Genomic DNA, 14,978 nt, shown 5'->3' on the forward strand with positions numbered 1-14,978 from the left:
CTCAGAACATTGTCCATAAACTCTCATTTCCCTTAGAGTCTCATTTCTACATCCATGTTAGCTGTTCTCCGGCTGTCTCTATAAATTATTATTATCTACAAGATGGTGTTATCTTTATGTACATGCTTTTCTTACCTTTAAACGTTCTGTAGTTGAAAGAGGCTAGCCTTTGTCTGTATCCTACACAACTCCTGGACTCACCTCTTGCCAAAAGCATTTTCTATCACCCTCAACTTTCCCATGCTCTTGTCTCCAGTTTGCTCAAAGGGTCACCTTCCCTGTCATGAGAGCAGTATGACAAGAGAACAAGTTTGGGATCCTAGATCTCCTAGATCTGAGTTTAATTACCTATGACATATGGATACTTTACCTATAACTTCTGGACTTTAAAAAAATTTTTAAAGGTGGTAATAACTCTATCTTTAATGGGATGTTGTGAGATTTTAAATAGACATGGAACACATTTCACATGACTCAAGCTGGTCCCTTTAAAGTCTCTCTCTGCAGGCATCTTTTGTTGCCCTGAGGATTAAAACTTGGGCACTTGTTCAGTTTTAAAGGACCAACTGACTTGCATTTCCTGCACTGATTCCTTCTTCCTTCCTTCCAGATTTATTGATTATGGGACTTTATTTCATCTCCTTCTTCTCAGCTCCCCTCTCCTGTGCTCAGAAAATTTACCTCTCCACTGGTCTCAGTCAACATTCCCACTGTTATAATCCAAAAGACCTGACCATACAACTTAGAGGAAGGAAGATTTATTTGCTCACAGTTTTTTGGAGATTTTGGGTTCAGTCCATGTGAGGCCAGAGTCTGGAGCTCTGGACATGGCAACAGGAAGCTCTCATGTAACAGAGGTCAAGAATGAGAGAGCCAACAAACAAGGAGATTCAAAGACACCATGGCAATCCCTAAGGCCGCACCCCAAGGGATCTACCTACTGCATCCACACCCCACCAGCCCAGGTCACCACCTAGATAAATCCATTACAGTGGACCAAATTAAGTCACCCTGTTTGTAGAAGGTTCCATTGCTCCTTATTCTTTGATGTCTTGGGCCAGGTATAGATGAAGGTTTTTGGACGCAAATTATAATGGATGTATCTACTGATAAGATTATAACCCCCATGACTGAATTATATCAATCCTGAACATTAATACAGGAGCTCTTCAAGGGACACCATGTATTTGATCATGAATATCAATGAACTATGCTCTTCAGTCAGAACTTTTCTCTCCTTCTCTCCCACCTAGCATTGCAAATATTCCCGAATGCCATTGGACTGAGAAGATCTAACTTTCATTAAAGGATATGCTTCTGTTTGGCCTATCCTGACCTTCCTTCTAATCTGTAAATTATGGATCTCATTAATTCTAGCCTTTAGCCAATAATTTGTCAAGCAGTTCGAATGGCAAAAAGTCAGCATTGTGAAGACACAGTCAGTTTTAGATTCTAGGCCTCGAGAGGACTTAGACTGCTTCATTTTATCTCTTTCTATCTGCACTAAGCTCGGTTGGTCAATATACCAACTTATTAATGATGCATGGATTTATAGTCTAAAGTTCCATGAAGCGCTGTCTATTGTGACAAGGTTCTTATTGCCCAACTAGAGCCATCAATTAAAATTCCTTGGAGTACAAAGTGGTTAATATGACATTCAACAAAGTACCAGATAACATCAATTGAGGTTGTCACCAGAATTTTCTATGATAACCCACTAGTGAAGAAATCAAGTTGAAATAACATTGTTCTGGTTATGTGTATTTCTTCTCAACAGGCTTCTTGGGGTGGCTCAGCGTTGATGTCAAGAAAGCACCGCAGGCTTTTGCGTGGCATCCACAGGTAAATGTACCCTCCTACTTTGCAGTCAACTTTGATTTGGGTTAAGAAATCTCTTTGGACTTTGCCCACTCAAGAGCTGCTTTGAAGACAGTCAAAGATGAAGTCATTGTTTTTGCTAATAGCAAATCAAGCCAAACCCTCTCTATTCCCCCAAACCACTCAGAGAAGGAATTCTATAGACCAGTGATTTTTATATGAGGACAAAATGTGGAATGTGAATGCTGTTAATAGTAACATTCCTTTTGCCTGTGGAAAGTAATTTGAGTCCTTTCCTATTCTATTCCTTTCTTTGCTTAATGCAACAGGGCTGACTCCGTGGCCTGGAACCCACACAAGATGCTGATGGCTGGAATCCAGTGCTGTGCTCTCCTCGTGAAAGACAAATCTGTGAGTTTTCTTGCTAAGGTCTTTGGGCATCCATGGGGTTAAGTCAACCTGTTTGTAAAAGGTTCTATTTTTGCTTTTTCTTTGATGTCTTGGGCCAGGGGTAGATGAAGGTCTCTGAGAAATGTCGACAGCCTTGAAAGGGAAGATAAATAGGCCCAGATAAAAGATCTAGTGTTTCTGCTTAGGTAATTCTGTGAATTTGATTTAGGTATTATATAATCCCATTAGTTCCAGCAAAATGGTCTCTCTTACCCTTGTTTCGATTATATTTTAGAACTCAGTATTAAACATTGCCAAGATTTTTTTCTCGTTGATTAAGTCTGGGATTGAAGTTATCTTGAAACTTCTGCTCACTGAGAAAGTGGAGCAGATGTGTGTCATACATTAAATTGAATGCTTAATATGCTTAGCTCGGGCTTAACAGCCCGTTTATATGGGAAGACGTTAGTTCGAGGCTGATCATTGCAGACTGATTTATTAGGGGATTGCTTGTCTCAAGTGGTTGGTACTTAGCTTCTTTTGGAACACTAGGGAGAGTTGGTCTGGGTTACTGTGAATCAAGTGGGAATTGAGGCTCTTCTCGGCCAATGGGATAAACTCGGTATTTTCCATGGGTTAAATAAAAATCCTTGTGGGAAGTGGCCCCAGGCTGAGAAGTGCTACTTCATTCTTAAAAATGCCTCCTCAAGATTTGTGAGATTGGTGTTCAGTCCGAGGCCATTCTTTCTCAGCCATCTGTTGACATTATCCCCCAACCCCCTTAGGGGACTCCCTTTGCCAATGTTAAAGTTATTTTCTGTTTTAAAAGAATTTTATTTCAAATGAAAACCATATTTAAAACTTGTAACCTACTCTCGCATGGATAAATATTTCACTTCTTGTTTTTAAATGGCATGATATTTGTAAGTTGGTGCCCTGTGTGTTTTGACGTACCCATACAGAATGTCCATCAGAAACTAGGAACAAATTCCACATCTATAGAAATAGACACTCTCAGGGATATGAATCTGCCCCCGAATGCTTTGTTATAAGTTGGTTATAATTGACTGTAGTCAGTGCCACTTGACTTTTTAAATTTAAGTTCATTTTTTACAAGCTACTCTTTAAATTTTTTTTTTTTTTTTTGGTGGTACTGGGGTTCCTGGAAAACCTTCTACCTCTGGGCTACACTCCCAGACCTATTTTATATATTTTTTTGGAAACAGGGTCTCTTAAGCCAGTGAGGCTGGCTTCGAACAAGTGCAATCCTCTTGTCTCTGCCTCCCAAGCGCGGGGATTACAAACATGTACCACAAGAGTAGCCCGGCACTACTCTTTAAATTTGGCATATCATAATTATACATCATATTGAGGTATAGAGTAATAGAAACACATATACACACAGCTCTTGGAGCATTTCTTTCTGAGTCCTGCCCACCTCTTTGCTCCCATATATGTCACTGAGATTGGAAATGGTAATTTTGTATACAGGTGTAGCATTACTTCAACTCTCAGAGTCTTTATGTCTTCATCCTACCCCACCATCCCTTCCCAAAGCCTCCTCAATCACTACATTGGAGTCTCTGCTCTTCTTCTACCCCATGTTACCCTTATCTCCATGAAAGCTAGACAGAAATTCAGAAATTTAAGTTTTCAAATTATGTGAGACTGTATTTATAACCAAGAGGTAGTTTAAAATGACTGTTATTTGTGATGCAAAGAACACAATCATCTTGCCTGTTTTTACCTATTTAGGATGTGCTAGAGATAAGATTAAATTCACTTCATTTTGGACTAGACATAAGAGCAAGGATATACCAAGCATCCCTCATGTGCCAGACATTTTTCATTTTATTTTCCCCACTCAGCCAACCTGAATGACAGACTGATGATGCTGTCAAGAATGAAAAATTTAGACCCCAAGTTTTATGACTGCTTCTATACAAAAACTTGCTAGCTTTCCCATACTCTTCCTTCTTGAATGATATTTGAGTGAGTTAGCCAAGAACTGATTTACATGTATGTACTTACGGCAAATTACATTGTTCTGGATTACATAACTCCTTAACAGGAGTTAAAATTTTATTTATTTATTTATTTATTTATTTATTTGGTGATACTGGGGTTCCTAGAAACCTTTCTATCTCTGAGATACACTCCCAGACCCATTTGATATTTTTATTTGGAAACAGGGTCTCTTAAGCCAGTGCGGCTGGCTTCGAACCTGCGTGATCCTCCTGTGTCTGCCTCCCAAGCGCAGGGATTACAAGCGTGCACCACCACGCCTGGCTTAAAATTTCATTTTTTAAAAAATTAATTCCTGGTTTGCAATGATAGGCATAAATCCAGGCATGGTGGCACATGCTGTAATTCTAGTACTTGGGAGGCTGAGGCAGGAGGAATTCAGGTTCCAGGCCAGCCTCAGCAACTTAGCAAGACCCTGCTTAAAAATATATTAAAATAAACTGGAAGTGTTTCTCAGAGGTATAACACCCTTGAGTTCAATCCCTGGTACCACAATAAATTGAAATGAAATGAAATAGGGCTGGAGTATAATTTGAAGGTAGAAAGCCCCTAGGTTCTTTTCCCATAACACCAAAACCAAAAAAAAAAAAAAAAACCAAAAATTATAATATTCATGACTACTCACAGGGCAGGAATTAAGAGGGTAAGTGTTACTGCATTCGCTGTGCAAAGAACTGAGAACTTTCAAAAAACTGTCTAATGTTTGATTGAAAAGATCACTTCCGATTTAAATGGAGTAGAAAGCTCATCCATGAGACACGAGATATGGGGATCAGTTTCAGCTGAGCGTTGGCAGTTTCCTGCCTGCTTGTGCCTGTTTCTGCTTCTGTTGTTCTCTTTTATGTTTCTTAATGGAGTCCTTCAGTCAGCACTCTCTGATCCGCATAGGCCTGGCCTTGTGGTAATTCTACGCATATAGCAGGGGGTGTGACTTATTTCCCGTAGTCAAAGAGTTTATTATCTCACAGAGAAGACGATGAACAAAGCACACACGCTTAGTTCTTTAATTTGCTCTTTTGACAAGTGGGTTGAAGGACATCAGACTCACACGCCACTGATTGTCAACCCAACAGCCACTCTGTCCTCTTCCTCTTCTTCTCACCCCGAGATATTCACGAATCAGCTTCCTCTCCATCACCACCTGAAACAAATATGGCCAATGTGGTGTGGAGGAGATGGGAGAGAAGCTTTCAAGAAAGATTTTTCTCTGGTAGAGGTGATATGCACAAGAGGAGCGCCTTCTCTCTCTCTTTTCTAGCGTGAATGCAGTTGTATCAGAACATGAGCTTGGAACTCAGACAGCAATCAAGTCAATCACCCTAAATTATAACATGAGCATGCCTGGAATGGCAGAAAAATGAGAAAGTCTTGGTGTTGCATTTTAATTCTTGAAATGTTGCACCAACAACATTTCAAAGTCCCTACTTTCAGACATTTTGTGATAGGAGATAATTAAAATTAAATGTTGATATTTCTGAGGCCATCCCCATTGGGTAATCTATTACTTGCAGCCAAATGCATTCCTGTCTGGTGCAGAGACGAGTATTGAACCTTGATAATACATAACAACCAAGGAGGCCTGAGGTGTTTCGTGTGGAAGGAGCAGTGTATGCAGATTCTCTCAGAATGCAAAGCCCTATGTTAGTTTTAGAAATGAAAAGCAATTTACCATGGCTGAAACACAGAGAATAATGTAGAGACTGACATAAAATGAGGCTAAAGGATTAAGCAGTGGGTAGAACGCATACAGTCTTTCAGACCCTCCCAATGATTTTAGAATTAATCTTGAGAAAATGTGAAAAAACATGAAAACCAGAGAGCAATTTGATATTGAGGTTTAAAACAATGACTTGGAGGGAGACACGGCTGAATGAGAAACTGAAGAAAGACGTGCAATGTCTAAGCAAGAGTTGATGGCAAGGGAGTCGAGAGAAAAATGTAGTGAAGTTCTAGTTATAGGTAGTAACTAGACAGGGATGGATTACCAAGTATAGATGGAAACGGAGACGCGGGTGTCAAGGTTGGCTACTGGATTATCGATGCAGCACCCAGGAGAACGGTCCTACATAGAGAGATGGAGGAGGAGCTGATCTGATTGTGCGATATCTTTATTTCAGTATGGAGATACTACATTTGAGACTACCATGAGATTCTCAAGTGAGGATGTTGCATGGGGAGTTGATACATGGATTGGGTCTAGGGAAGGAAGTATGAGTTATAAAAGCTTATTAAGGAATTGCTGATTAAGGTCATAGGTCATAGGAATAAATTGGAAAACTTAAAAAGAACTTAGGAATGAGAAAAGAAGAAGACCTAGAATTTGGCCATGAAGAATGTCAAGTTCTAAAGATTAGAAGCTGTGTGTGGTGGCCACGCCTGTAATCCCAGTACTTGGGAGTCAGAGACAGGAGGATCGCACGTTTGGGCCAGCCTCAGCAACTTATAACAAGACCTGTTTCAAAAATTAAAAAAAGGCCTGGGGACCTAGCTTGGAGATAGCAATCACCAAGGGTCTTTCAGTCGTCCCCTTACCCTAAATGATTTCTTTTGAGATTGCTGAGCTACGACGATTAAAGTGATAGCGGATACTTTCTGGCGCTAGGTCCTCATTCAAGGCTTGAGGAGACCTCGGACAGCAATGGGTGGACAGTGATTTTAATGGAGGCTCACTTCTCCAGGGGAGGAAAGGTGGTAACTCTAGTTAATAGAAAGCGAATTGCTTAGCAAATGCACTGTTGTTATGGGGGAACAAACTCTCTAATTTGTACCCCCAGAGCCCTGGCTTTCTCAGTGCCGATCTCCTCAGCACCTAGCTGGTGGTGTTTGCTTTGTGAATGTCTGGTGTGGTGAAGAGGAATGCTTCAGAAACAAAGCAGAGCTGGAGCTCTTGAAGTGCTACTAGCACTAGCCCTCTCTGTGTGGCAGGGATGAAAAGGAAATCAGGTTTTTTCAAAGAATCTGATTATAAATAGGTTGACTTCAGATGTAAATGCTGGATCTACAATGGCTGCTTGAGATCAAAGATGGTTTTGATGCTTTGATCTAAAATAAGAGGCAATATACTCTAAGAATCAGTTGCACAGATAGAGCAAATCTCCATATCAGCAGTTTGATTTTTAGTGTTTATTAGAAAGGACTTTTAAGTCTTAAAAACCCTAACAGATACAGGAGAACATGAAACAACGCTGATCAGAAGGTTTCTGAGTGTGGATTACTCCTCTCCACTTCTGCCTACCACCAGTATCTGATTGTTCATCTTCAGAGCCTTCCTGTTGAACCTCACAGCCGCAGAGGATCCAAGCGGCACGTTTTTTAAGAAAGATTCTATCGGCACTCCGGGTTTTCAAAAATCATGCCAATTTTTTTATATTTTTATTTTAGAATCCATCATAGACAAATCAGAAAAATCAGATAAAGGGACATCGAATAATAATACCTGCTGGGCGTTGTGGTACAAACCTGTAATCTTAGCGACTTGGGAAGCTGAGGCAGGAAGATTGAAAGTTTGAGAACTGCCTCTGCAACTATCTCAAAATAAAAATAAAATAAAATAAAATGCACTAGGAATGTCCCTAGTTCAATCCCCAGTATTGCTTTAAAACGAAGGATATTAATACCCAAAGATACCTTTTCTATATATTCCTAGGCATACATACATTGAAGTATTTACATATGTACTATGCCTAGTATATAAAAATTTGTAGCTCATTTTGCTTTAGCATGCATTTTTATTTGACAGAATTGCGATCATCGTTCCACATCAACATGTATTTTATGTCATTTTAATAGATAAAATAGTATCCTGTCATTTTTATATATCATAACTAACTTGACCAAACTTTTACATGACTTTAATTTTTTTTTTTTTTTTTGAAACAGGGTCTCACCAAGTTGCTGAGAGCCTCACTAAGTAGCCGAGGCTGGTTTCGAACCTGTGTGATCCTCCTGTCTCAGCCTCCCAAGCGCAGGGATTAACAAGCATGCGCCACCACGCCCGGCGTGTGACTTTAATTTTTAACTTTTACAAATTTGGTTGGCATCTTTGGAAACTCAGTCTTTGTGCTGATGCTATAATCCTAGACTAAGATAAATCCCTAGTAGTAGGAGAACCATTCTTAGCTTTCTTGATATTTTTATACCTGTCTCATAATTTTCCCTCAAAATTATGAAACGTATTTTTATTCCCATGAGCAGAGTATGAGTGCGTGTATACGTATGAGTTTTACCCTCTGACATCCAGGGCTTTTTAGTGATGTCAGTGTGACAGGCATGCTGTTTGCTCACTCAGGGTCACAGATGCAAACCCTTTCTTCTGATTTTCTCTGTTGGCATTTCACACTTCCTTCTCAGGCCCCTTCTCTGGCTCCAGGTACTGCCAGGAAATTCTCTGCTCCCTGGGTTTCACTTGGGAGGCACTGGTGATAAGCTTGTTGCTTGCTTGGAATTATTTTCCATTCATATTCATTCCAGAGGAGGCTCAGATTGTAGACCAAGCTTTTCTTTAGGAGAAGGAGTAGGGAGAAGAGGAGGAGTAGGAAATTCAGCCCATAGAGACTTGTTGAAGATGTGTTGCAGGCCACTTCTGCACTGCATAGGAGAATTAAAAAAAAGAAAAGAAAAGAAGGCCGGGCGTGGTGGCGCACGCTTGTAATCCCCGCACTTGGGAGGCAGAGACAGGAGGATCGCGCAGGTTCGAAGCCAGCCGCGCTGGCTTAGGAGACCCTGTTTCCAAAAATAAAATAGGTCTGGGAGTGGAGCCCGGAGATAGACGGGCTTCCAGGAACCCCAGTACCTCCAAAAAGAAAAAGAAAAAGAAAAGAAAAGAAAGAAAAAGGAATCTGGTATCATTTCTCTGTGTGGTCCCCCAGGAGATGGCAGAGAATTTTTGCCTGAATGCTACATCTAAGAGTCAGTTACTTTTAAGCCTCCTTGCTGTTTCTATCCTAAATAATAATTGATACTGCCAGTGAGCGCTATTAAATACCACTTAAGAACTGCACAAGGAAATAGATTCATCATAGAAACTCGAACAAACCATATCTGCTTTTGTGTTTTTATTTTTCTTCCGAGTTCCTACGAAATTGCCATTAGATGATTTCAAAATATTATGTAATCTGACCACCATTTTTAAAATTTTCTTATTGTTGGATCTGTTTTAACGCTTTTGTTGGTGCATTGTAAATATACATCATGATGAGGTAGAGTGATAGGAATATACATGTCTACAGCCGGGCGTGGTGGCGCACACTTGTAATCCCCGCGCTTGGCAGGCTGAGACAGGAGGATCACACAGGTTCGAAGCCAGCCTCAGCTACTTAGTGAGACCCTGTTTCCAAATAAAGTACAAAATAAGTCTGGGAGTATAGCCTGGAGGTAGAAAGCCTCTGGGTTCTACCCCAGTACCACCAAAAAAAAAAAAAAAAAAAAAAGGAATATACATGTGTACAGATCCCACCTCATTCCCTCCCCTTCCCCACACACACCATTGAGACTGGAATTGGTCACTTCATACATGTACCTAGCATTATTTAATTTTTATCTCTCTGCCAGAGCATATGCACACTTTCTCTATACACATGTGTTATAAATTTCTTCATAATGACAGTCTGAAGCTAATGTAGCAGAGAAAGGGTAGGGTAGGTGTTTAAAACTCATTAGAAAAGAGAAGCATATCAATTGCAAGAGAAAGATCAATCTCTTATGACTGATGCTGCCAAAATTATTTCCATATTTGGATATTTTTGTCTGAGCTCAGAAAAATTCTTTCTAGACCTTCTAGCATTGCCCTTGCAGAACTAATAAAATCCACGGTTGATCAACAGTCCTTTTCTTTTTGAATCCGATGTTTTCAAAATTATAGCAAACAATGGCAATTTCCTTTTGTAGGGCTTTGGGAAATTTTGTGCATACGCATACATTTATGGGTACATCTGATTAAAAAAAAGCATGATGTCCTTAGTAGTAACAAATACGTCTATCACTTCTGATTTTCTTCTTTACGAGGAAAAGGGCTGTAATAATGCAAGTGTCTCTTGTTCAAAATCCACTGTTTCACTAAACAAACCAATAAAAGTAGGCTTTAGTATTTACTTGTTGGTATCGCCAATGCCACTAACCTCGAGAAAGGAATTTGTACTTTAGATCCAAGCTCCAGAGACCCTCATATATTAATTTAATTGCTGACTATAACCTAAAGGGATACATTATTACATAATTGTGACTGACCTACCTGGCTTCGGTCATGAGCCACCACCTAGCCGCACATCTGAACAGGTGCTAATGAAAGGCACATAGTGGCCACCATCAGGGCCTGTTCCACGTGGTATTTGGAATTATCTCAAGAGAACTCTGATACTTGAAAACAGAAGGTGCCTTTTTCACAGTCCCACTACTGAGCATAAGCCCGGGCACTTAATACTCAGAAAAATGCTTCTTGAAGTGACTGAATTTTTCTTTCTAATACCACCAAATAGTAATCAATCTTGAATGTGTTATCCCAGTGTGAAGTCCTTTACCAGGCACCTAGGACCTGTCAAGTCATCAGAAGTGTCCCTGTAGCTGGGTGAGGTGGTCCACACATACAATCCCATTTCTTGAAATGTTGAGACAGGAGGATAGTAGGTTCAAGACCAGCCTCAGCAATATAGCAAGACTCTTAGCAAACTAGTGAGAACCTATTTCCAATCAAACAAACAAACAAACAAAAAAGGACTGAGAGTGTAGCTCAGAGATAGAATGCTCCTGTGTTCCATATTTAGTAATAAAAAAGTGTCCTTTCTTGCTTGTACATAGGAATTCTTTTTGATACAGAAATCATCATTTGTCTTGTCCATGTAGTTTGGTATGTTCATAACCTCCCCACATCCCAGCTCAGGTTATCCCTTAAAAAATAGTCTTGATACACTGGATGTATAGGTATACCACTGCAATCCCAAAATTTTGGAAGACTTAGATAGGATGATGCAGGTTCAAGGTCAGCCTAAGCAATTTAGCCAGACCCTCAGTAACTTGATGAGACCCTGTTTCAAAAAAAAAAAAAAAAAAAAAAAAGCTGGGTATGGTGTCACATGCTTGTAACTCCAGTACTTGGGAGGCTGAGGCAGGAGGATCACAGATCTGTGGCCAGCCTCAGCTACGTAGTGAGGCCCTTCACAACTTAGCGAGACCCTGTTTCAAAGTAAAGAATAAAAGTTAGGGTCGGAGGTGTAGCTCAGAGGATGTAGAATGCCCCTGGGTTCAATCTCCGGTACTGCACAAAAATAAATAAATTAAAATGAAATATAAAACAAAATAGGGGTGGTGTTTTAGCTTGAGGGTAGAATGCCCCGGATTTTAATCCTCAGTCCACAAAACACGCCTTTATTCTGTGCCAACCTTTGGCCTTTTATTTACATGCCTCAGGGGCCAATAATAAGTCAATGACTCACGCTTCCCTTTTTCAGAAACCATATCGCCTTTCGCTAGGAAGTTATTTTTGTTTTAGTGTCTAATAGTGCTACTTTTTATTGGAGACTGGACAAGTGGAGGAGATCCTTGCCTCTCTAAGGTTGCCTGAGTCCTCTCCTGACCCCTTGTAATGGACTGAATGACATTTGCAGTCTGTCTTCTGGCTGGCCAGAGGCTGTTTATAGCGATGGATGCAGTGTCTTGGCTAACAGTTTCCCAATTTCATCCTTGAGTTCCTTCAGAGCTCTTGGGTGGCTGCCACCTGGTCCCACGGATGAGGCCACATTTATCCAATCAGTTTGGCTTAGATGAGTTTTGGGGTTTTGCCCACTTTGGGGTTGCATATTTTATGCCTACTTTTGGAGAACCCTGAGGGTGTGGGAATCCCATGTTCTTCCAGGCAAAGAATTCACTCATCTTGGAAGCCATCCCACTTCAGTACAGCAGCTCAACTTCTGCCTCTGTGCCAACTAGTTATTACGGAAGACTTCAGATTTGCAAAGAAACAACAAAAAAAAAAAAAAAAAAAAGAAAAAGAAAAAAAAAGAAAGAAAGAAAAAGAAAAGGAAAGAAAAGGAAAGAAAAGAAAGTCTACCTCTATGTCATTTATTAATGCTGATTTGATAAAAACCAGCAGTTGAAGAATAACCCTGAAATTGGATTCTGTCTACAGATTGATTTTTTTTTTCTGTCTTACCTTGTAACAGTACTGATGAGGGTCCTATTATACCGGACAATTAGGTGAGTGAAAATCTAAGGAAGAAGAGAAACATAAGGGTAGCTAATGGCAAGATGTATGCCAGCAATAGCACGTTACACCTGCCACAGTGGGGAGGGAACATTGGGTTTTAGCATTTTTAAAGGTCTCTAAGCATCTGCCTTCTTTTGGCTTTTATTTTACTATTAACTTAAAACTGCAAGTCCCCTTCTTCTTTTTCCACTCTGTGGCAATACACTAGAGACTTTTTACTTCTTGGAGGAAATCAGTCCATTTGTTTTCTTTGTACAATTCTATTTGCCATATTTGTTGTTTTCCAATAATACATATATATCTGATACCAATAATTAGGCTTTTTAGTTTTGTTGTTTCAAAGACAAAATAGTTTAGAGAGTCAATTTTTTTTATCCTGGTTTTTTTCTTCCATGGTAACCTAAAGTGTCCCTACAAGTCCATGGAATAAAAAAGTGTTCTAATTTTGTAAATTACTCAGAAGTGGCAAGTATATATATATTTATTCTATAAAGACTTTCAAAAATTGTACTCTCAACTTTAATTTGTACAAAAATTATTAGTGGCATATAATAAAGAAATTGTGATTGGGGTAGAAAAACAGAAACTATAAAATGGCATTGTTATCTTTTATGTAGGGAGCCCAATGCCCACAGAAGGAATGTCAAAAAGGCTGAGTGGGACCCTGGCCTAGAATCTCCTTATTTAAAGATGTGAAGGTGCATATAACTCATGCTTGTAAGCACATGTATGTACATGCTTTTAGATTATATGTAGATGCTGTTAGACAATCATAATTTAGAGAAATTTATTAATTGCAAAACAATTAAATGTGTCATTCTAAGGGCTTTGGGAGTTTGGAAGTTGTTGGCCTTTCTTTAAAATTAAAACATATGAAATATAAGAAAAAAATGTACAACTAGAGTTTGCCCTCCATTTCCATGTGTTTCATTAACATCCAGAAAGTCGATCAATCTCAGATCAAAAATATTTGAAAAAATTCACTTGTACTGAACATGCAGATAATTTTTCTCATCATTATTTCTTTAAGTATATAGTACAATAGCTATTTATATAGCATTTACATTGTATTAGAAACGATTGCTTATAGCCGGGCATAATCCCTGCGCTTGGGAGGCGGAGACAGGAGGATCGCGCTGGTTCGGAGCCAGCCTCGCTGGCTTAAGAGACCCTGTTTCCAAATAAAAAATATAAAAAAGGTCTGGGAGTGTAGCCAAGAGATAGAAGGGCTTCCAGGAACCCCAGCACCACCAAAAAAAGAAAGAAAGAAAGAAAGAAATGATTGCTTATAACTCACAAGTAATCTAGACAGGATTTACAGTACACAGGAAAGGATGTGCACAGGTTATGTCCAAATTCAGATTGAGCATCTCGAAGTTTTGGATTAGAGAGGTCAAACTAGCATAGACTATATACCCGGAAAACTCCAAGATGGGAAATGCTTCTGGTTTTAAGCATTTTGGATCAAGGATGCTCAATCTACACTCTGCCATTTTATATCAAAGGGCTTTAGCATTTGCAGTTTTGTGTGGGGGAGGGTCTAGGACAAGTATATGCTGGAATGTACATGAACAACTTAATTTATTATAAAATGAAAAACCAGGTTGTTCCCACACGGTATAAAAAGGAAAAATCAGAAATCCATAAGTCTCCTTTCTAATTCTGACATTTTAGTTTTAATTTTACTCTGTAGGTCTGCATCCCCAAATAACACGATTTACTGTTGACTTTTTGATTTGATATAAATGGAATTGACCATATGTATTTTCTTGTGTTGGGGTTTTTGTTGTTGTCGGCGTTACATAAATTTCATTCATATTTTGGGCCTCTGCTTATTTTCACTCTCACTTATTTATTTATTTATTTATTTTCACTCTTTTATACTACACTTCAAGAGTATGCCCACAATTTGTTTCTCCTTTCTATTATTTGTGGGCATTTGAATTCTTGCAGTTTCTGGCCTTTATAAGCATTTGTTATGAACATTTTTGCATACATACTTCATTGCCTGCTGTTCCTCTGAGGTTCACTGTGGAATATTTTTCTCCTTGAAGACCATGCTTGAAAATTTCTTATCGGATCATGTGACATCATATTGTTAGATTTTTGCCTTTTTGAAATGTCTTTATTTCAACAACCCTATCGGGATAGAGTTCTGTCAGTAATTTTCTTTCAGTGCGTTGATGATACCTATTATTTTTTAGCCTTTGGATACTGTGTTAAAATGTTAGCTATTTAACTGTCATTTCTTTGATGGCAAAATGACTTTTTCTTTAGCTTCTCTTAACATTTTCAAGCTTCATTACTTGTTTGCTGTTTAACTGCTGTTTGTTCTAAATATGGATTTTGTTTAGTGTTTCTTGCTTTGACTTCATTGGGCTTTGTGAGTTTGTGGATCGATATGCTTCATAAGTTTTAAAAATGATCTGCTAAATTATTGACTGCTTTTTTTTTCTCTATATCTTTTTCTAGCACTCCAGTTAAGTGAGTATTAGACCTTCTCATTTTTTCTCTGACTCTATCTCATGCGTTCATTAATTTTAGATTT

The 14,978-nt window shown here is 39.1% G+C and overlaps 1 protein-coding gene across 1 annotated transcript in view; it reads left to right on the plus strand.

Moving 5' to 3' along the window:
* GADL1 (glutamate decarboxylase like 1) overlaps positions 1–14,978 on the plus strand; it is a gene marked incomplete at both ends in the record, with an annotated part of 148,980 nt that overhangs the window by 39,523 nt on the left and 94,479 nt on the right. Inside the window, 2 exon segments of the mRNA XM_080715344.1 lie at positions 1,778–1,842; positions 2,148–2,229. Of these exon segments, the coding sequence (XP_080571470.1) occupies positions 1,778–1,842; positions 2,148–2,229 (147 nt within the window).

The sequence above is a fragment of the Muscardinus avellanarius genome, assembly GCF_963383645.1.
Source record: "Muscardinus avellanarius genome assembly, chromosome: 18".
In the NCBI taxonomy this organism is placed as follows: domain Eukaryota; kingdom Metazoa; phylum Chordata; class Mammalia; order Rodentia; family Gliridae; genus Muscardinus; species Muscardinus avellanarius.